This window comes from Phaethon aethereus (assembly GCF_964289735.1).
Source record: "Phaethon aethereus genome assembly, chromosome: 4".
NCBI lineage: Eukaryota > Metazoa > Chordata > Aves > Phaethontiformes > Phaethontidae > Phaethon > Phaethon aethereus.
The window spans coordinates 68,320,143-68,343,534 of record NC_138578.1 but is presented as its reverse complement, the minus strand read 5'-3'; the positions used below and the strand labels follow the sequence as shown (position 1 = coordinate 68,343,534).

Sequence of the window (23,392 nt, the reverse complement as noted above, 5' to 3'; positions counted from 1 at the left end):
AAGAACTTAACTTCAAAATCTTAATTTTACATATTTTCATTTAATTTTGGCTCTAATGGAAGTTATCACTTCTCAATCTCCATCACAGCTAAAGACTCTCCAAGCACAATCATTTCATTCTCCTGTGATTTTATTTGAGCAGGCTGGCTACTTGATTTATTAGCATAGATTCACTATATTCAGTGCATGCTCAAGTTGTTTTGGTAGCCAGGGGAAACAACTATTGAATAATTGCCATCTGAACTATTTAGTCTGCTAAGATTTTTATAGCTTAGAGCAACACAAGAGCCTGCCTGACCAGAACAGCTTCAGAAATACAATCAAAGAGTTCTCTCTTACAGAAGGATAAAATGAGTAAAATCATAAAGACATGCCATTGTAAATTACTGCCTGCCATTAGACTGCAGTCTACTCAGGGTAATGGCAAGTCATGCATATCTTTGAGAAGGAAGAGTTTGACACGTTACATGAAATCATCAGACTTGTATCGCTAGAACACAAGGGACTGTCTTATGAGCAGCACTGTTTACCATAAGCATTGAGCTTAATGCTCCAACCAAAAAATTCTTTCAGCTGTCACGAATGCCTTATCTCTCGTTAAAGCATTGAAGTAATAAATTCCCCATATGCTTATTCAGATGAATAGCTTAAAAAACGCCTTTGCATTAAGGCAATACTAGTGAAGTTACTAAAGGCACACAAGGGTAAGAAATGGGCTTCAGCCCTCTTCCAGTGCTAATGCACCTTCTCATAAAGGTAAGATTTTTTTTCTTAGTGGGAATTTGAAATTACTGAGGCACTTGTTTTAGGTTTTTTTCGGATGTATACACAGCAGTCTCAATTGAATTAGTTCCTTTACAGGCAGAAAAAATACTAATTGATCCTGCATAGGTGAAGGGAACCAAGATCAGCTGAGGGTTAGAGTATGGTTTGGAACATTTCAAATATTGACCAGATCAGTGGTGAAATTCTCCCACACTTTGGTGTGGTTGCAGAGTGATACAGGATGGATGTGAATTGAATTGAAGACAGAGTATGCACGGGACAAGATGTGGTACGTTAGAAAGACATTCTTTCCAACTGCTGACCACATATTTTGAGGTGTGTCTGGGCTTCTGTAAACCACATATGATCTGAACTGATATAATCAACAGTATTTTTTTCAATGAAGATGTAGCAATTACCTTTTCTATCTTTTACTTTAAGAAATCAAAGCAACTTAGATTTCCTTCCTGATTTTTCTCTAATGCAGTCCTGGTCAGAATAGATGGACTTTCAGAAGTCTGTTTTTGATATTGGTGGTAGCTCTGGTCTTTATCTGTTCTCAGAATCCTTTCCATAAAGCTTAAAGCTGCTCTGTAAATAAATTAAGACGTACCAATAAATATTCATGTGCATATATACACAGATGTATATATAATACAATACAATATAATAAGCATTGAATAGTTTTTTCCCTTCCATTATAGTTCATTAATATTAGTGGTTTTATTTGTATATTTGTTGAAATAAGGCATGCATATCTGTGTGTGGAGAGACAAGAATAGATGGATCTACCCTGACTAAGAAAGTATACTGCATAAACTCTTACGAGTTTATCAGTGCCTGGTAACTCTGGGGCTTTTAGCATTGGTTCCAAGCACAGCAAAGTGCTTCTAGCACTTGCTATGGAATAGGCATTCATTTCAAGTACACTTTTTAAACATAGCAGGAAAATGGAAACAGGAACCAAGAAATTGTTCCAAGAAAAGGAAACCAGGAACCAGGAATGGAAAAGCAGGAGACTCTGCTGGATCTGGCTGGGACGGAATTAATGTTTTATGGCAGGCCATATGGTGCTGTATTTTAAATGTGTGACTAGAACAGTGCTAATGACACACCGAAGTTTTATCTATGGCTAAACAGCATGAAGGCCTTCTCTGTTTCTCACTCTGCTCCTCTCCAGTGAGTAGGCTGGGGATGGGCAGGAGACTGGGAGGGCACACAGCCAGGACAGGTGACACCAGCAGACCAAAGGGACCTGGGGGTATTCCACACCATATGACATCGCACGCAGCAATAAAACTCGGGGTAGACTTTCCAGAGTAGCTGTTACTTGGTGACTGGCTGGGCACCAGCCTGCTTGCAGGAGGTGTAGAGTGAATGTCTTTGCATCACTTGGTGGTTTTCTTCCCCTCTTCCCTTCACTTATTAAGCTGTCTTTATCTCCACTGACATTTTTTTCTCTCTTCTGCTCTTTCAATTCTCTCCTCCATCCCACTGGGGAGGAGGAGTGAGTGGCTGGTGGGTGCTTCATTGCTGTCTGGGGTCAGCCCACCAGAGAGACTTCAGTCCTGCAAATACCTAACAGAATTTTTATTTCAGTGGATTCCACGTGCAGAACTTCCCTCTTGCTAAAAATACTGGTGGCCGAGCTAGACTGACACTGCCTTGGCTCCATGCCTCTAAATCACGACGGTTACCACAGCAAAGACAACAAGAAGGTACAGTCACAGTTGTGACAACTCCTTTGCTGATTTAGACTACTACATTTGAAGAAACTATTTCAGCTACATGGAAAAAGTGATCCTGGGCTAACACAAGCTATGCCTCCACAAGTCACGTCAGCCACCATAGCCTGACAGGTGTAGCCATAAAGTTTATGCTCCATAATCTTTGGGTTATCCTTGAAACATAGTATAAGCATCCTTTAAATGCACTTCGGCTGTAAGGCCCCTGGAAGGGGCTCTGAAAAGTCCTGCTAAAAGCTCAGCAAGTCAGAAAGATGGCTATAAAGGTCTGCGTTTCACAGCTACTGTGTGAGGTGGTAGATCTCGGGATTTTCACATCTGACATAAGTCTCAGAAGGCACAGAGAAAGGACAAAGGGAATGGACAAATCTTATTTGCCATTTTCATTTTACTGAGATCAACATGTGCATAGAAGCTGTTAACAAAGAAGAAGATTTCTCGACCCATCTTTCCCAGCTAGAACTTGGTTCCAAGTTAGAACTCTAGTTAGCACTAGAGTGCAACTTGTTACGGTTAGCAAAAGCTGAAAGGACACACATCCTTCAACATTTATGATGGATTTGTGGTTTGCTCAGTTAGCCAGGAGAAGATATGATGTCTCTGACTATATTGGTCTTTCAAAACTTAGTGGTTTTTCTTGGATCATTTGTAACTCTACAGCTCCTCCATGTGGAGATCATTAACAAACAAGAAATTAATAATATTAAACACTATCTATTAATACTTCTTTAAATGGGTTTGCAGAGGACTACCAGTATTCTAAATATTTAGGACATTTTTTAGAGGTATTCAACCCTGCTCGGCCATAAACCATTTTCTGAAAACGGATGAAAAGCAGTGCAGTAATTCCATACATGAGAATTCCACTGCTAACGCTGTGACATTACAATTCCAATTCTAGTTTAAATTACCCTTTTTCCTCTGTTAAAACGTGAAGTACACAAACTACCTTTTTACTCATGTTTAATTCTATTTGTTCCTGTATGCCTGTATAGGAATCTCACATCTATGTCCTACTTCATGCTATCAGGGAATTTGGGGATTTTTTCCTGTGTTGGTAAAGAGGACCTAAACCCTGGTTAACTGACCTGCTGGTTGGGAACAGGCCTGAAGGCTGTATCTAGTTAAGAACAGTTTTGCCATAACCTCTTCCCACACTGCCTGTCCACAGCCTTCAGAAACTGTGTCCTAGATTATTTAATGCTTGAATGCTTATTTAAAGTTATCTTTTAACACTTTTATTGAAGGTTTGAGGTTGAATAGGAAATGGAAGAAAATATGGAAAGAAGAGAGACTTCAGATGCTGCTACATTTGGCCTCCAAACCATCCTTTTAATAAATGTTCAATGGTCTTAACTCACATCCACTATTGATTAGTACAAGAGTGCATCTCACACATGGTGAAGCAGTCTGTCCTCATGCTTTTATAGTGTTTCCTTAAGCCAGGCCTCAGAGCAGGTAGGGGCGGTTGTGGGATTCTTTCTGTTAGCTCTGGTCAGGTTTTGACCTCAGATAGTAAAATAAATGGAGCTAGGCAATTCCTTTTGAGAACAGTATTTTATAGCTTTTTGAGTATAGTTGAACTCAGCAAAGAAAGCTTAGTCTTTCCTCATTTCAGCACCGCTAAAAGCCCAAAGCTGCTGACTGAAGCGTTCTGCCTAACTACAGTTTACGGCCCAAAAGGGCTCGATGGCTGCCCCACCACTATGGTAGGGAGAGAGATGGGGTGCACCACACAGGCTTCCTTCACTCCAGCATTAGGTTGAAATCAAGAAGAAAAATAATATTTTGACAGTTTCTGCTCTGAAAGAACAAAAAGAGATTTTTGAAGACTGACAAAATTTATGAAATGATCTCACAAAATAATTTCCAACCCATAATTTGTTTTAAAGATAGCATAAAATAGAATGACTACAAAGGGCAAAAGCAACCTTTTTCATTGCTGTCTTCTCACCATGTAGACACTTGTGAATTTTAGTTTTGGAATAATCAGTGAAATCTTGGCATTCTCAAAGGCCCTTTCCTGTTAACTCATCAATACGTACTCCATTCCTCCAGCTACCCCAGACCAGTTGCTTACTATTTGTACAAAGCTTTTTTTTATATAAAAACACAGACTAGGTTTTAGATATTATTTTTGTTCCTCTCCTTATCAGCTCTTACGCCCTTCTCTGAATCATTATATTTAAGGTAATGAACAGAAAAAATCAAAGAGCAATGGTTTTAATTAAGTATAAACACAGCTAGACCAGAGAAACACAGTTGCATTCAGGTGGGAGATTTACATTAAACTGCGGGCTGGCATACATAGGCAGGTCTGTATTCACTGTGCACACCATATATATTAATCTGCACTTTGCAGCATGACAGATTTATGGTTGGAAGAACTAATGAGATGCAGACAAACAGATATGCAAGCAGACAAAATTGTAAGCAGCAAGACCTGAGAAAGTGATGGGGTTCGCAGTGCAGAATTTAATTATTGTGTCCATATGCATAACCTACTGATTACAGCCACCGTAAAACTGTGTGACGGGCTGGCTCTGAGAGCCCTCAGTGCATGTTCAAGGTCCAAAACTGGGGCATGTGAGGGATAAATTTTGTTCCCATGTTTGTACTCAGCTAGCAGAACTACAAAAATATGTGTTAATTTTTTGTTTCTGCTTAAATACACACCTAGTACTGCTTAACGTACTGTCGAAACACCCGCTGCCAGAGGTCCCTTTACGTGCCTCTGTTTTCGAACCCTTTAAAGGTGGATAATGATACTTGTCTGTCAGAGGCATGAAAGAAAGTTACCTTTATATTTCTTTTTTGTAAACATCCTGAAATGTACAAATAGAAGGCAATGTGGGAATAAAATGTATTACAATTTTAAACAATTTCTACAACTGAGAAACTAACTTCTAGCTGAGTTCAGTATTTTGTTGTATTCAGTTTTCCCTTCCAAGTCTACAGGCTGATGAGTGATGCACTTACACAAAGCTGTTGTAGAAAGCACACTAGCAATTAAATTGTTATATGTCTCTTTAAATAGCAACAATTATTTTTGTTTTGAATAACTTTTAGATAATGCAACATTAGAAAACATAGACATGATGATGACATGGAAAATTAATTACCTGAGGATTGCCTTTGCAGATGGATTTCTTCCTCTCTCAGACATTTACAACGTGTCTTTCTTCTCACAGATGCTGAAGGCAGTCAGTTTTCTATGCTGCTCTCTGTTCCTTGACAGGGTATTTTCTTTGCTTGTGTAAATTATGCTGAAGCTGCAAAGTAGTCTTATAATGCTGTTTGCTATTCAAGTTCAACTAATAGGTAGATGTTTAAAAAGGGCCACGATAGACCCAGAAGAATAATTCATCTGGTGGTAAGGATTGAAGGTAATCTTTAATTTTGTATGCTGGGTTCTTTCCAAGTCAGAAACACTTACGACATGGTTCTCCACAAAGAAATGATTAATAGTGAGGAAGAAAAAAATTGCCTGTTCCATCAAATCACTGTGATTGATCTATTGTACTTCAAATGAAGTATGTTCCTGCCAAAGGACACTGCTGCTGCTGGTAAGGTGAAATATGTAGTGTTCTATAAAAAGTTTTATAGTTCCCTAAGCTGAAGGAAAATAGTGTTTCTGATTTCTTTCACCCTGAGCCAAGATGATGTCCAGACACCATGCGATCAGTATGAAGCAAAACCAAAGGCTATTGAATTGATTCCAACTATGTAAAAGATTTCAGGCCCAAGAAGGCAGGGGTGGCAGACGGCTACAGATGGTGTTCCTTGTTGGTGCTACTCAATGGCTCTTACCTCTTCTTGTCTGCCACATTGTGAAAAATATCTCCCGTCATCCTGCTGTAGCTTACCTTCATGGCAGATGCAATGTGGATTTCTATGGACAGCTTTTAACAACAGGTCTCAGAGCATCTTTCTGATGAGAGAAAGTGGCACGGGTCACGGGGGACAGCAGTATGTGAGGCAGGTCTTAGGGAATGACAGTGATCTTGTCCTGATGAACCATGTCTCAACAGCGGCTCTGGCATCCACCTTTGGGGCAAACTCACTGCCCCATGGCACAAGTTCATCAAAACGACTTGAAAGACATTGGTGTCTCTCCCGCTCTGTCCTCCAGTCCCCGGCAGGGTCCTGCCAGGCACACCTCCCCTGAGCACCGCTGCTCCTGGCCAGACCCTGCAGAACAGCCAAAATGCCTACATCTGCCAGCAAACCACCCTCCTCAGCACCGCTCAGGGCCCCAGAGCCACAACCCAACCCCAGCGCTGCAACATGGCGCCACAACACAACGGCACTCCCCCAGGGCCTGCCTAGCCAGCTCCCACCTGGGACACGGGCAGTTCCCTCAGGGATGACTCTCATGGAGGCCATGCCACTTTTTCCCCACGCAAAAACAGGTGCTGGTCAAATGCTTGAGCTTCATTTGTGCCATGTGAGACACCAAAGAGCCATGACAGTCTCAGGTAATGTTTTCTGCACACAGAGGTGGAAACTCCACACTTCCCTCCTGTCACGCTCCCACACTGACCAGTTTCCCGTGTTACTGCGAGGGCATCAGCTAACATTCCCCACCTGCAAACGCGAATTTGTGGATTCCCACATTAAATTTCTGGAGTGTAGAAGACAGGGGATCATCTCAGTACCTTGGCGACAGCACCCATGCGGCCTGTGCCTGCCTCGAAGTGGGGGCAAGGGGAGAATGGTGGGCAGCATGCCTGCGGGCAGCCGGCCAGCCTGCCGGGCGCCCCTGGCAGAGGAAACGGTGAGGCCCCTCTCAGAGTTCAGAGCCCGAATTTTGCTCCCCATCTCCTTTGGTGGGAAGTTTCTAGCCCTCTTCCGTTCCTAGGAAAATTCTTAATTCTATCACAGCCACGTTTGTGGGGAGACCCCCCTCACACACCACGTTACACTGGTAAGACAAAGAAAGGGGCAACCAATTTCAGCACTTGCACGTTAATTTTTACAGGCGGCAGGGACAGGTTAACCTCTGCAGCCAGCGGACCTAAAAGGACACCTCGGCCTCCCCTCCTGACTACAAGCATTGTAAGCCCGGTGGCAGCGGGAGCATACCATGGGTTGGATGCCTGTGGCGAGCAGCCGGTTACACAAACAGTTTTATAAGCTGCCAAGGAGAGGGAGGCGGGGGGGAACATGAACGTCCGCTCCAAATCAGACATCAGCTTATTTAGCTTCATTTTTTTTCTTGCTCTGTACGTACTGTAATATAGCTACTCTGGAAATCCAGTGCCCAGCCTCCAGCTGAACGTTTATGCAGTTAACTTTGCATACAGGATGTGAAATAGATTCTCAGTATGTCTGATATGACGTGTCTGTGAGACAACACCAATGTCTGATCTGCATCTGACTGACTACTGACTGCATCTCTTCCGCTTTGTTTTCCTATTCCTGTTTTTGTATATATATCACATACTTTTTGTCATTATGCAATGATCTGTGAAGTCTGATGAGAGCAATTCTCTTGACTGTAAGGGGAAGAGCAGCGAGATGCAAAAGAAGTCTCCTGTGCTGCATCTGACTTCTCTTCAGACAACAAAGTAGAGGTTGGGAAAAGTAACAGCAAGAGAAACAGGAAGAAAAAAACAAACAAACAAACAAAACTCAACAACCATAAAGCTCCTAAAGAAGCAGGAAGGGCAACCGGCAACTTAAAGAAAAACGTAAAATTTCCTGTCATCTTATTTTTGTGGAAGATCTCTGTCCCTAAAATCAATGCCATATCAACTAGGACACCTACTGAAAAATCAAGAATGCAAAACGTAAGACTGCAAACCATACAGGAGTGACCAGACAACATACCTAAACAATTCTCTCAGAAAACACCAGAGTGCACTACTGCACAGTTGAGATGATTTATAGGCAAACTAAGCAACATTAGCATTGAGGTGTGGATTTGTTCTATTTTAACACAAATGACCTACACACTGCAAACAGCGATTTTCTTCATTTCAGATACTTGATTTTAAGGCAAATAGGCCTGTTCAGTGTCCCTTAACACCTGAATTTCTTGTTGATTTTCTCTGCTGTCAAAACTGGGCTAAATAAAAGTATGTACCAAAAGACAGAGGCACTGAACATGATGTTATTCCACTTAATAATGGCATCTGCCATCAGAACATACTTAAGAAAATTCTCTCTCTCATTAGATTTGAGAGAGTTAGAACGGCTGATCCAAGAGCATTTTTTGCACTTTAAGGAGACACAGATGCTAACAGAGGCATTCATTATTAAATAACCAGAACTTTTAAGCTTTCTTCTCTGTTTCCACTGTAAATTATAGAATCATTCAGGCCAGAAGGCACCTTGGGAGGTTTGTAGTCCAACCTCATGCTCAAAGCAGGGTCACACTGAATTCAGACTACATTGCTTAAACTTTGTCCAGTTGGTCTTGAAAAGCTCTACAGATGGAGATTCCAGAGCCACACTGGGGAACTTGCTCCTGTGTTTTTCCTCCTTACAGTGAATGTTTTTCCTTATACCAACTCAGAACCTCACCCGTATCAATTTGTAACCACGATCTCTTTTTTTTCCCCATCACATAAGTCAGTGAAGAGCCCAGCTCCATAGTATCTGTAGCCTCCTCATATGTATTGGGGGGTGGCTATTAGGTCCCCCCTAAAGCCTTCTCCAGGCTGAAAAAGACCTGTTCCCTTGGCCTTTCCTCACAGGAGTGTGCTCCAGTCCCAATCACCTTGGAGGCTCTCTAATAAACTCGCTCCAGTCTTTCTTGGATCTTAACTGTCTGTTAAATGCACATCCTTTTATACACAGGTTCTCCAAAAGCATCGTTTTGCTTTTCTTCAAGGCTTACCTCCAAGAGAAGGTAGTGGGCCTGAATATCAGGGGTCTCCCTGGTTGCAGGGCTCCAGACAACATTTTTGCCTGCTCTTCCTCTGGCAAGAAAATAAAGACAAATTCCATCTCCACTTGAGCAGATTTCCTGAGGCACTTAACGTACACGTGGACTAACAGGTTAACCTACATGAATGCAACAACAGGTTTCATTAAACTCACACGCTTCTCAATTCATCCTTTCATTAATGAATAGCACTTTCATACCAAGAAGGTAACTGCAATGTCACGACTGTGTTTCTAGTGCTAAACACAATTAAATGGTAATGTAGCTGATACAGTCATAGCGCTGTTAGACTAAGGTGGAGTATTTCAGTTAACATCAGATTTTTAAGTATTTTGAAAGCAAGATCATTATCATCACCACTGACTTGCTGAGGGTGCATAGTGTTGCCTAATGAAATGCAGTCGAAGGCGTGCATCACCTTGGTACCAAAATCTTCACCTTTTTGTAAAATTTAGTGCTTAACTATGTATTTTGGATCCTGGGTATTTTACAGAAAGCATTTCATGAAAGAGGGGTCCTTGGTGCAAGACTATTTGGTTTCTGGTTTCCACTTCAACAGTGAAGCTTCAGGTGGTCATTCCAGACAACACAGTGCCAAGCACAGAGCCCTGTGCAGCAGAGATCTGCTCTACCAAACGTAGATATGAGCTCCCTAGGAAACAGAGCACTAGGAAGTATATGTGACATTGTCCCTACTAAGCAGAATCAATGATGGCCACGTATTTTAGACTGCATCATCGAGAGTTCTACAAAGCATCAGACAACTTTGCTGCCTTCTGTGCCCAGTGCATCTGCATAGAAGAGGGCACAAAGGGGAAAATTTTCTTTTGGTGAACTGATGAAACGTCCGCTTTTCTCATGCTATCAGTATGGTGGGTAACTGATTCTCCCAGACCTCTCTCTGCAAGACATTGTGTCTCAGTTTTGAGGTCATTCATGTTGTAGTGGACTACTGCAGAATATTCACTCTGCACTGTGGATTTTGCATCATACAAAAGAGGAGTTTTAAAAAATTTTAAAAACACACCTCAAGAAAACCCTCAACTTCCCCTTAACATATCCAAATAGTTCCCAAATATCACTTTGATGCGTTTTGCACATTTGCGAACCAAACCATTATATTTATCTCTACGATAGAAATAAGTGAATAGGTGTACTACTGCATTTTTTACTCACAGCACAAGAGCCTGGCAAGGGTAATTGAAGTTACAAATGAAGATTAACCACATTAGATTTATGGCTGACAAAAATACAGACTTGCTTGAGCTTGCATTTTATCAGCATTCAAGCTGTATTTCTGCCTTGTACATACAATCTTCTGCACTGATTCATTACTTGCTGTTCCTTTCCATGTATTTCAAGAGGTTTTTGGACAGAAAAATATTTCAAGTTTTTTTGGTACAAGGCACAAAGTTTAGTGATTGGATCTGGAATTATGAAGTGAGAAACACAAATCTGTGAGTAAAGTTGGAGAAGTACTTAAGTCTAACAATGCCTTGCACAAATTGTTTAACGGCAAATGCGTGGTACGAAGTTTTTCCAGTTACATCCCTGCTGTGAAGCTCACGTGGGAACAAAACGGATCATTGTTAAAAAAGAGTCTGAATATAAATGCGTTGTCAGAGTTTACAACAGGCTGTTAGGTCTTGCTTTGTGTTTTGATGAGATTTATGCAAGTGCCCAAGTGCATAGATATGAGTTACCTTTCAGAATATTTACTGAACCCAAACATTAATATTACCACTAACAGATCCTAGCAACACTGGACTCTGCAGATGCATTACAGATAAACACTTCTCATCTGCTATCTTCAGAAATGTATTCTTACATTACTCTTATTTCTCCAGTCTTTCTCCCTGCTGGCTGAAACTTCTCATTGTAATATAAATGTAATAACATTGAAAATATTAGTATTAATGAAAACATGTTCACAGTGGGAAAGTAATAACTCAGACCTGTAACTATTCTTACACATTCTACCAACAATCTCTTATGAAGCAAGTATCAAATACCATGACTTTATACAAGTAGCACCATTTAAAATCTTAAGAAAGCACACAGAGCATGTTTTCAAAAATCTATTTTTATTGTTTGCACTAACTGTAGCATCATTTACAGCTTTCACCTCTAACAAACTGAAGGGAATCAGCACACACAAAAACCTGTTCGAGGTCAGCACTATTAAAGTGGAACCCCGGTTACATAAATGCAGTACACCTCGGTGTGTAACAGACCTAGGAACAGTTAGTTCATCCTAACACTTTAAGTACAGTCACTCCAGTTTCATACATTTTTCAGGGCTGTTAAAATGTTTCTTGTTAGGGGTGCAAAGAGAAAAAAAGCTACAAGATATATAAAGATGACTCATTTTTAAACCAAAATTCTTACATCTAGATTATTAAACTACAGCAAGGACCCTTCTTCAGCTGTAAAAATTTTGCTCTGCAAAACAAAAAAGAAAAAAATTAGTCACTTGCTGTATTAAGCACAAGTAAAATCATTAGCAGCCTAAACACTTGCTGGCTCATGCTGCGCATATTCCCATTTCTGCCAAAAGTTTGCCAGGTTTAGTCACCTGCTCCTGGCTTTCTCTCTGAGCTGAAATGGAAGTGGGTATAAAACCCATCACTTCTGCGAGAGCTTTGCCTTTTGTAAATCCTGGCTGAAAACCTGAGACTTACCAGAGAAGCGCCTGCATACGATCCCCTACCACCTCTCCAGAAACAGACCTGCAAACCAAGACAGTCCATTTGGTTTTACTCATTTCTGCAAGTTGTTTATGAACTTATTTTAAAAATTAAAATGCTTAATTATTAACTAGAAGTTTTGATGAACAAGCTTTAGCATCTCAATTTCTGAATATAGCTCTAAATTGTTCTAGCTGATGCATTTATTTACCTTATTTCACTGGCTTAAATCCAAAAGTCAGCAGAAGAGGGAAGGAATGATGGAAGGTGGAAAACAAGTCCAATTCAAAGAGTTAGAACCGACATACCATAGGATTAGTAAAAGATAGGACAAACATCTTTATACATACTAAAGACCTCACCGGAGGCTGTCAAGGAGTCCTGAACTAGTAGCCATCACTGGGAGTTTAAGCTGTCCAGCCCCTCAGAAGCCACAGTAGAGGCTACGCCACGTTAGATTTTAGTAAGCGAGCCTAGAACCTCCCTGTCCACACCCCTGAGAGACCCCCAAAATCAAAATAAAACAAAACTACAACAGGATTTCTCTTAGGTATATTCTGCTGTGCTTCAAGATGGGAGTATTACCTGTAGCAAATCCTTAACCTCTAAAGATGCCAATAATGTAGGAGCAGAAGCCGTGCAGAGATTCCCAGCAATGTTCCCGTGCCAGTTTCATTGCTTCCGTTTCATTTTCAGACCCTTGACCACGCTGGGTTGGTTTTATAAGGGGTAGTATTGGAGGTTTTCCTATTTTCTTAACAGAGCTTCTCCCTGCTCCTCTCATAGAAGTGGAAATTTTCTGGACTGATTTGTCCTGGTTTGCTAGATCTTCTGGCTCCATACCAGCAGCTATTTGTTTCATGAGAGCCTCTGTGGGAGCCTTTTGGCACATGGTGGTCTTCAACACTTGTGTGGATTCGCAAGCATGCGGGAGCTTTCTAAGTTCCACGGCGATCTGATTCCAGTAAATCTTTGGATTGTTTCTGAAAGCACGACAGACTGATGGCTTGCCAGTGAATTCACACCAGTAGGACATGCCTTGGCTTTTGCATTCAATTCTAAGTTTCATCTCCTCATCCCCACTCATGCTCATTGTGCAGACATCTTTGGTTTTAGTCCGAAAATTGATTTCTTCACCATCGCTTCTTTTCTTCGGCTTCAGCTTCTGTCCCAATCCTCCCATGCCAGAGATCACTACTAGGAAAAGAAGAGCAAAATTCTTCATGGTGAGAGGAGCGGACTGAGATCCTTGAGCAACACGATCCGAAAAAATGAAAGCAGTAAGTAATTGGCTGCTCACAATTTAAAGGCTTGGTGCACAAAGAAGCCTCTTTCCAGAGAAATGCGGGATATAAGTTGGTTTGGTTTTTTTTTTTTTAATAAAAATAATAAATCACACTTCAGTAGGCATGTACCCATAATATATAGCCTGAGGGAGTGTCGAATAACCTGTGAACTCCCAAGAAGGTAACAAGACAAATCTTGTGAATGCAGTTAAACACAGAACGATAGTTGTATAACCAAGAAGCACATTCCTATCCAGGATGAACATGTCATATTTGATTTTTATCATATATTTTTCATTCTCCAGCTGCTTTAATAGTTACTTTCATGCCAGAGCTTGTAAGACCATATGGAAGTAAAAAAAGAGAAAAGTCCCAAACCAATCTATGCAGCTACATCTGCATGATTATAAATGTGTCCTATTAATAAAGGCTGATTTGTGGAACGGGTTTTCTGTGGATTTGCACAGTAAGGATGCAACTTGAGTACTTAATTTTGTCAGCACGTGGTATACAGTGGGGACACATGGAACAATCTACACATTCTTTGAGCCATGAAAGATTTTTAGACTTGCAATATTTAAGCAAGATAAGGAATAAAGCTTTAGCAAATTAAAGTATTACAGGTCTATAAACATAAACCAAACATTTGGAAGTTTTATCATAATTGTCACACCATGGGTTGTTTTCAGCCAACAGAGCAAGACAACAGAGCTAGCTTATCATGGGTCTCAGCAGCAGGGTATAGACCCCGGAGCATGTCAGACATATTTGTGCTTTATCAACTTTCTTTTTTTTTTTTTTTTAAATAGATATTTTCCTGTTCATAATGAGCGAGCTGTAAAAACGCCATAAAACAAAGGCAAGAGAATAGAAATATTTTAGTGCAGAATCCTGTACTAGCAGTTTCTGCTGCAGCAACTGAAAGCAGAACTAAGGAAAATCATGGTAACTCCCTTGGCATTCAGGAGGTCATGAGGAAAACATCTCTTGCACGCTGTTGTAAGCCACAGTAGTTTTCTGGCTAATAAGACCCCACTAGGCACTTCTTTTGAAGACGTGTATGCTACACCCAGCCTAACCTGAACAGCTTCTGGAAGGGGTATCATATTATTTAGGTATGCTTGAATGACTGTGGGGTGCTAGAAACCCTGGGTTTAAGAATAGCCATACATAAGGGAATAGAATACACAAAGTGGTATCTATCCATTCAATAGATATCACTAAAGAAAATACCAAGGCACAAGCATTAATTTAACACAGACAGTGAAGCAGAACACAAAAATAGAATTGAAAAAAAAATGCTTCTCTAATACTTGACAATAGAGTTCCTAACTGCTGTGGCACCTCAGCTAGTCTGAGAGCTGCCTGTTTGAAGACGGAGCCACCTGGAACAGCCACTCTAGGTAGCCTGAACCTTGATCTTCCAGTGAATGTGTCATGAAGTTCCCCATGACTAAATACCATTTGATGGAGAGAACAACATTGTTTTCCTATCAGCCCCTCTCTAAGGCTATTTTAGTAACATTTTTAGTAGAGGTCTCAGTTCTAGCTTCTTGCCATTTGTTCCTCCTGACTGTCTCTTTCAAAGCACAGTGGTGTGGCTCGCCAGTCAAGCCTTAGGAGAAACAGCAATGGTACAAGTCTACTTAAGATTTACAATTCACTCTTCTGTTGTTTTCTCGGGAGTCTTCTCACCCATCATCCAGACAGACAGAAGAATCTTGTTGCCCACCTCACACTTCATTTCAAGGATTTAAAATCCGTTGAGTGCAAGCACTCAAAGAAGTCCTAATATTTGACTAACAAATGATGTATTATTTACACTTGGTTATGCACAACAGCACTGACAGTTCCTAGATTAGAAACTAAAGGCGTTTGTCTCTCTTGTTCTAATAATTGTTAAAGAGTTCAAAACTACTTAGAAGTTACTTTATACCAGTTTCAGATCTCTTATTCTGAAAAATTTTAAAGTGTATTCATGAAAACAAATCAGACTACAAGGATAAGGACAAATACCAAAGCTTGGGCTCAAAAGCTCCGGTATATTTACGTATTACAGTTAATATGTTACTGCCAAGTGTTTGTCTCACTCCCATTCAACGTTTGTGTCTTCTGCCTGCCTGTGCTTCAGATGAAACAGTTCGTGGTCTGTTTTATCAGTGGAAAACAATTGTCCTTTTACATGTTAAGATAGGATGCCAGCAGTAAACTATGGCAGCTGAAGAACTGGCAAACGTTTAATTTTGCTGTCAGTGCTACAGAAACAACAACAGAAGCAGGCAGTAACACCTTGAGTACTTGCAGGGTATGTGGATATCCTCCACAACTCATTAGCTTGAATCCTACCATCTTTGCTTAAATCACATCCTTTGTGGAAGTCGGAAGTTCCCTCACCCAGAGGCAATGTTCTTTCAGTCCTTCCTGCTCCAATTCTTGGTCTCTTATCTTGCTTAAGCTGAAGTCGTCAATAAAAGTAAAATATAGCAGAAATTTTTAATCAGGATAAAAAAATTAATTTTCATACAATTTTAACTCAGTACAACTCTTCTGAGACAGGTCTACACAAGAAAATGACTGAGAATTAAACATCAGGTAGTTAAGCAAGTTCTTTTTTATTTAAATGAACTGGGAACATTTTCTCAAATTAAAAATAGAAACTTTTAAAAATCTGCAGTTCTGAACATTACATATACACATATGCTACATACTGTCAATTAGAAATGTTTCCATATATGACCTAAAAATGAAAAATTTAAGGTTATTCCAGATTAAAGACTGGTATCACTTTTCAGCATTTCTTTAAAATTATATGACTGATTTACAGGATTATCCCTACTTCAATACAATGAACCTTGTTGGAAACAAAGTTTACAATACTGATATATGAAGAGACACTATTTTAGATCAATATAGCCCGTTACTTCACCCGCCAAAATGTTTTTACACTATTAACATAGGTACTTTTGGCCTTGTTGATGAATTCTGCTGTTAACTAATTCAGCAATGCAACTGTATGCCTAAATTCACGGCAATGATTCTAATAGTACAAATGTTAACTCCAATTACTAAAAATGTTTGAATTTCAATATTGGAAATAATATTTTGAAATTATTTAGCACAAATAGTATCACAGCCCTCTGAAAGGGCCACAACTTAACAGAGATACTATTAGGACATTACAGAGATGAGTGTGAATGAGGAAAAGGGAGACAAAGTAAAGCATTCTAAAAATCACCAACATATTATGTCTCTCATGCTCTTTTTGAGTACTACTGAACTCTAGAAAGCTTAGCTTTTTTGCTATATTACACATCACATACACTCCCAACCCTCCCACCCAAAGAGTTTCAAAACAAACGTCTCCAGAAAGTCTCTTTTAGGTCTATATTGCAAAAAACACGAAATATTAAATAAGTAAAAGAAGAGGGAGAAAACAAAACTGCAACTGAACTTTTCAGAGACACAGGGAGACACTGTGGATCCCATTACTTCAAATTTAGTCCAAAGTGGTCATTGAAGAGCACCAAATAGCAACACTGATCATGCTGGTAAATTCATTTGTGAAGAATATTATACAATATTAAAATCTTAACTAAACACTTATAAGTGTTAAGAAAAATGTATATACAAAAGTCTCTGTATATAAAATGTATTTTTATGTAAACGTGTATGTAGTGTACTTAACACAAATCAACAATTTAAGATAAAAACTTGACCAATTGTCAGAGGATTGCTAGGCAAAGACTGTTAATCTAGTTAATTTATAAATTGTGATGTAAGATAGAAAGCCCAGTGTAAAAAAGTAAAAAACAAAAACCATTTTAATTCAAGCCTTGAACAGTGGTATTTGAGAGGCAGTGCCCTGATCACAAAGTATTCTGTACAGTAGTTTATGGCATAACATTCAATAGTACATTTGGGATTTACAGTACAGGTGACACAAGTGGCTCAGGATTTGAAAGATGAATGCCAATGCCAATACACTTGGAAGAACAATGATATATTCCCATAGAAGTATCTTGAGTCTCATTTATATAGCCTGAAAATAATCACAAAAGCAATTCAGGAAAATTTGATTAAGGCAGAATTATAATGTAATTTAAGCAGAATGAAGGCATAGATTTTCATATGAACATCAATACGGTTCAATAATTTTTTTTATTTTTTAATTTTAAACCTTACAGCACTCATGTTACTGAAAGCTAAGAAGCCTTCTTAAAAATAGTAAAGTAGTAAGAGACCTAGTAGTAATAGACCTAGAATTGACTTTAAAAGCTTATTACTTACCCCTTGATGTTTCCAGTATGTGTTACCACTGTTCCACAGAGCTATACAAGAAAAAACACAAACCAAACCCATCATTTTCTTTTGTCCGCAAATGGAACAGAAATACCAGGTCTAACTAAGGTGAGACTAAAAGCTCAGTTGGCACAAACTGCTCTCAAACTTTTACCCATTTAATCAAGAATTTTTCAAACAAGAAGAACTAGAGTCATGGTTTTCTCCACCAACCTTTCTGGTTATCTTTGTTCCATGATAGAAATGCTTGGATTACCTATTCAACACCACTCCTTTGAGAACTTAATCCAACCTCCAATTTTGCTCTCACAAAAATGGTGGCTGCATTTGAAGCTATTTGTATCTTCAATATGTATAGAAAAACACCTGTGTGAGATATCTATACAAATATAAATATATCTCATATAGATCTCATACTTGTATTTACATATCTTATATTTATAAAGAAAGATATTTGCATCTCTTGCCAGCAAAATAATCCAGTTGATTTCAAAGGACAAAAAAACCCTATGCGATTCTTTATACCTGCAAAAGTACAGGTGTACAGAGATGTATTTGAAGTTCTATCTCTCAAAGTATCTCCCACAATAATTTGAGGGAAATGAGAAAAAGCAAGGATAGCATAAAAGCAAAGAGTTTGCTGAAATGAAAATTAAAAACAAGACTCTATTGCTATGGGAATCCCAGGCTGAGAAATTCAAAGCACATGTATCATATAATTACCAGTTTTTCAAATTATCTCAGCACATCAGAAAACAGCATTGCTTCAAACTGAATCCTTACATTTTATTATAGAAGGCCATTTTGAGTAACTTAAAATTTAGGAAAAGGAAGTCAGGACCAAACTAGTGGGTCTTTGTTTAAAAGACTATTTTATGTTAGTGATTTTTAACTTATTCAGGAACATTGTGTTAAACTACTCATCAATCACTGAATATCACAGAAAACATGCTATGAACCTCAAGAGTATTAACATTCATATTAAAGATTCAAAGATCAGAAAGGGACTTCTAAGGCCTGAGCAATTATTAGTTTCCTCTTATGTAAAATATCCAAAGTCCTTAAAACTGAGTCATTAGATATGCCAGTGGAGAGTACTTTTGAATTAAACACCTTGTAGGTTAATTTAGGGAGTTCCCTTAAATTGCAGAACAGACCATGAAAATCGTCATCATAAATATCACTAAAAACATTGTTATATATAAATACTTCCTTCAGAAGGAAATGCAGAATCAAGATCTGGTCAGTAAATAATTCTTGTAAAATACAGTTCTAATAAAGAATAATATACAACTGATGCAGCCATAAAAACTGGCAAGACTTCCAAACTTTGAGCTCTCTTGGGATTTACCCACTACTAAAAGAATGGTGGTATCTTACTTTTCTGCCACTAGTCAACCTATACTTTCAGTCACGAAGTTGCAAATTAAGGCACAGTGAGCTACAGATTTCAATCATAAATTAGATCCTTCCTTAAGCAACTCGGATATTTTGGAAACCCAAATTTTGAAGTTGTGGGACATGCTATATTACCCCTATGGAAACTGAGTCTCTCAACTCGCTACAGTTTTACAGCACAAAGGTTTTAGAGACAGGAAAGAACCCAAATCTCCTTTTTAAACATAACTGGAATTTCTTGTTTTGTGATGTTATACTAGTTCTACCCATGCAGAAACACGTATTTTCTCTGTTCATGTTTTGTGCATACCCTGGATCACCTGCCTTTTGCACAGGAAAAACTTGTCTCCTCACCATCTAAAAAACAAATCAGCTCATCCTATCACTTTCAACTGCTATCAGATTATTTTAATATGTTTATCAATTTAGGATCACCCACTGTGCTAGATAAATACCCAATTACCTGGATTTTAAGATCAAATTTAGGCAATTGCTTTGTTAAGTTGCTGGAAATTACTACGATATCTGCTGTTATGTAAAGAATAGTTGAGAAATATATATCATACAGCATTTGCTGTAGTGAGTAATCATGCAAAAAAACATAAATAGAGAACTAATAATTCACTTTAAAATGTGCAGAAAACTAGACAGGTGATTAATATAGCAGATTAAGTAAGGACACGTGAAGGCATGCAGTTTCAGGCTTGGTTTACCTTGTAAAAACAGGATTGTGTATACCATATAAATGCTCTTTATGATAACCATTATTACCATTTTCTGTACTGTAATAAAATAAATACACCAAGAAAGACCATGTTAACTATAAGACGTACTATGTACAGCATGGCTTCCAAGACATGTACATGGATGATGGTATTATATGCAAAAATAAACTGTGTCTGTACAATAGAAGATAACTTTTCCTTTGTAACATTCAGGAGTTATGGCATAATTATAATTTTACATTTTTAATATTTTTATATTGCCCACAAATTAATTAATTAATTAGCTATTCTGGTTGAGTTGGATACTCTAATATAAAGTCTGGTGAAACAGAACGTTACCTCTCTTGAAGTAACAAGTTGCATTAAAAATATAAACCCTCCCACCTGAATAAAATAATTTTAACAAATACCAGAAAAAATGTCTTACATTTTCATGGGTATAGTTTTGACACTAAAAAACACAGAAAAGGAAGAGTAATTAACTGGACACTAATAAGTGAGTAATTTTAGCTGTACGTGCCTGTTTCTGCTCTCCTGACTTGTGAATGTGTAATGAAAAATGACCAGTGTGAAATTTGAGAAATGCAGTGCACAAACTAACTGAGCAATGAGCAAAACAAAGCATAGAAAAGAAAACAGTAAAAACAAAACCGATGGAAAAATATGTAAGAACAGTTATCATAAAGTAAAATGCCAAGTCCCTGAGACAGAGGAACTGCAATTGAAAAAGGAAAGACTGGTTAGGAATAACTAAGACAGTAAGAAAGCAAATAATTAATTCAAGGAGATTACAAAGCAGGCATAATTCACCTTAACAGGTCATGTAGCAAAGCTAATCACTGGCACATTTGGAAGATATTTATATAAACACTGTACAAAAAGCTCTGAAGATCTCATTCTGAAATAAGTTTCTCAAAGTCAGAGCTGGCAACATCTGCACAGAATCACGGCAAGTCAAGGCAACCAAAGCCCACCAGCATGAAGCACTTTGCAGGCACCAACCCAAACCTGCAGCATTTCACAAGAACATCCAGTTCTAATCTGACAGCACACAAGGTTTAAGGATTATAAGCGCTTTCATGTGAGACACTAGAAAAAACATTTCAATTCATTTGCCATTTAGCTTACTTAGGAGTATATACTTACTCATCATATACATCCTCTGTATCCATTCTACGATAGTGTTTGGAGAGTTTTACAGCAAAAATGATGGCAGGAATTAAAAATATTGAAGAGCCTCCCAAACCAAACCAGAAGGTATTCTGAAACAAAGCAAAATCCAGGGAAAAAAGATCACAGAGAAAATTTATCAGAAAAGTCCTGAATCCTTGCTTGACACTCTAAGCATTGTTACTGGAAGAACACATTAGAAATTAGTGGCACTCAATCTTGTGGACTGAGGCTCCTTATACTAGTGTGGAACAGAGCACGTTAAGCATCCTCCACCGTCAACGTGAACTAAAGAAAGAACACCACTGTCTTACAAATGTAACCAAACAATATGTCCAAAGTTGCTCAAAGCTACAGAGCCACAGTAGCCTAAGAAGTTATTTCAACATCGTCAGCCTTGGACTGGAAAGTAATTTTGTGTTTCAGCATTAATTTACCAGCCACATTATTTCTTTTTCCATGCTTGAAATTTTAAAGTATTTGACTTTCTTGCTGTTCTTGTCAAAATCTGAGTTTCCAGCACTTTCTCAATGTACTTTTTAACTTGCTAACTGCAGCCTGTTTGTGTAACTAATTCCATTATCATACAGTTGAACTGAGTTATCACCAGATGTTAAAATAATGATTTTTCAAATTTGATTTGTATTGGCTGGAGGCATTTTGACTTATAAGTCACTCAGCTAAGTTCTATCATCAGGAAAATCATGGTCCATCTCCCACCAGATGGTTAGTGGCTACACAAAGGAGAACAGAAGCTCTAAAACTTATGAGATAATCACCGAATACAACATGATTCTGGCAGGTTAGGAGGTTTTCATGGCTAAACATTATCAAAGTTAAGCATTTCATGGTTAAACAGGATCAAGGTTAGAGTGCTCTGGCTTTGATTACATGCATTTACTGTTGGTATGATTAGAACCTGGCTAAAAGTGCCATAAAGCTAAGCAATAGCTAGGAGAGGTTTTAGGTGGTTTCCAGGCATGTGGTTCCTTATTGTATTTTTAATACAATACAATTAATTTTAATATTTTAATGCTGTCCTCTTTCCAAGCTCTTTTGGCAAGATGAAAAAGCTAATATTGCCCTTATACACTGCTACGAATCATGCTCAAAGTCTCCACTGTACAGAAATGAATAAAGACCTGTCTGCTACAAGTCAAGTGATAAAACCTCATTCAGGTTTTCTAGATTCCAGGAAAGGCAGTTGAGAAAGTTTTTCCTTGGTATTTCTCACTCACTTCCTGCCCCCATCCCCATTCCCTTAAATTAGAAGTGGTTACAGTTGAAATGTCAGATCTTTATGCTTTTCCATTTCAAGGTAGTTCAGAATCAAGCAATCAAGCTGAAATCCACCCTTTCCAGAATTTTTATGCCAAACCAGTAGTACCATATTTACTTTGCAATTCAAGCTGGAAGAAATTTAAGAACAGTTAATTTTACAGAATTCTTGCTAATAGAAACCTGAGTTTAATGGGAACCTAAAACAAGTCCAGCACTGGTTTGGCTTTGGACTTGATCCAGATCAGAACATATTTTCCTTGCATAACTTTGGATGTGATACTTTATTATCATACCTCAGAACAGTCTAGCCAGAATAATTAAATGCAGATTTATGTTCAAAGAATTTCCCAGTTGATGCCCCAATTTTGAGTAACAGAAAATATTTCTTACCACAGAATCAGTTATATAGCTGCATAAAAAAATATCTACTGCTGTATCTATCACATTGGCAATAGGCTTGCATGCTGCTACCTCCATGGCAATCTGAAAGACAGATTAAAAAAAGGTACAGTTTGAAGTATCTAACAGAATAAGGTAAGAATCACAAAACTTGCTTACACTTACAGATACTGTTTACTAAATTGTTATCTCTCACCCTATCCAAATTCATAGAATCATGGAATTGTTTAGGTTGGAAAAAACCTTTAAGATCACTGAATCCAATCATTAACCTAGTCAATGACTAAAACATGTCCCCAAGCACCACATCTACAGGTCTTTTAAATACCTCCAGGGATGGTGACTCAACCACTTCCCTGGGCAGTCTGTTCCAATGCTTGATCACCCTCTCAGTGAACTAATTTTTCCAAATATCCAATCCAAACTTCCCCTGATGCAACCTGAGGCCATTTCCTCTCATTCTATCCCTAGTTACTTGGGAGAACTGACTGACATCCACCACGCTACAGCCTCCTTTCAGCGATAATGTCTCCCCTCATCCTCGTCTTCTCTGGACTAAACAACCGCAGTTCCCTCAGCCGCTCCTCGTAAGACTTGTGCTCTAGTCCCTTCATGAGCTTCGCGGCCCTTCTCTGGACACGCTCCAGCACCTCAATGTCTTTCTTGTCATGAGGGGCCCAAAATTGAACACAGTATTCGAGGTGCAGCCTCACCAGTGCCAAGTACAGGGGCACAATCACTTCCC

At 38.8% G+C, this 23,392-nt stretch overlaps 2 protein-coding genes across 2 annotated transcripts in view; both read right to left on the bottom strand.

The window, feature by feature from the left end:
• Window positions 1-12,687: 12,687 nt before the first annotated feature.
• FGFBP2 (fibroblast growth factor binding protein 2) lies at window positions 12,688-13,709 on the bottom strand (the record flags this gene model as incomplete). The annotated part of the gene is made up of 1 exon (XM_081999383.1): window positions 12,688-13,709. Exon 1 carries the CDS (start codon window positions 13,312-13,314, stop codon window positions 12,688-12,690), a length of 627 nt encoding a protein of 208 aa, XP_081855509.1. The 5' UTR covers window positions 13,315-13,709.
• Window positions 13,710-20,475: 6,766 nt separating this feature from the next.
• The window catches only part of PROM1 (prominin 1), a gene marked incomplete at both ends in the record, with an annotated part of 56,919 nt that continues 54,002 nt past the window's right edge, over window positions 20,476-23,392 (bottom strand). The window contains 3 exons of the mRNA XM_081999587.1: window positions 20,476-20,512; window positions 20,944-21,059; window positions 22,639-22,731. Coding sequence (XP_081855713.1) covers window positions 20,476-20,512; window positions 20,944-21,059; window positions 22,639-22,731 — 246 coding nt within the window. The remainder of the gene's footprint in view (window positions 20,513-20,943; window positions 21,060-22,638; window positions 22,732-23,392) is intronic.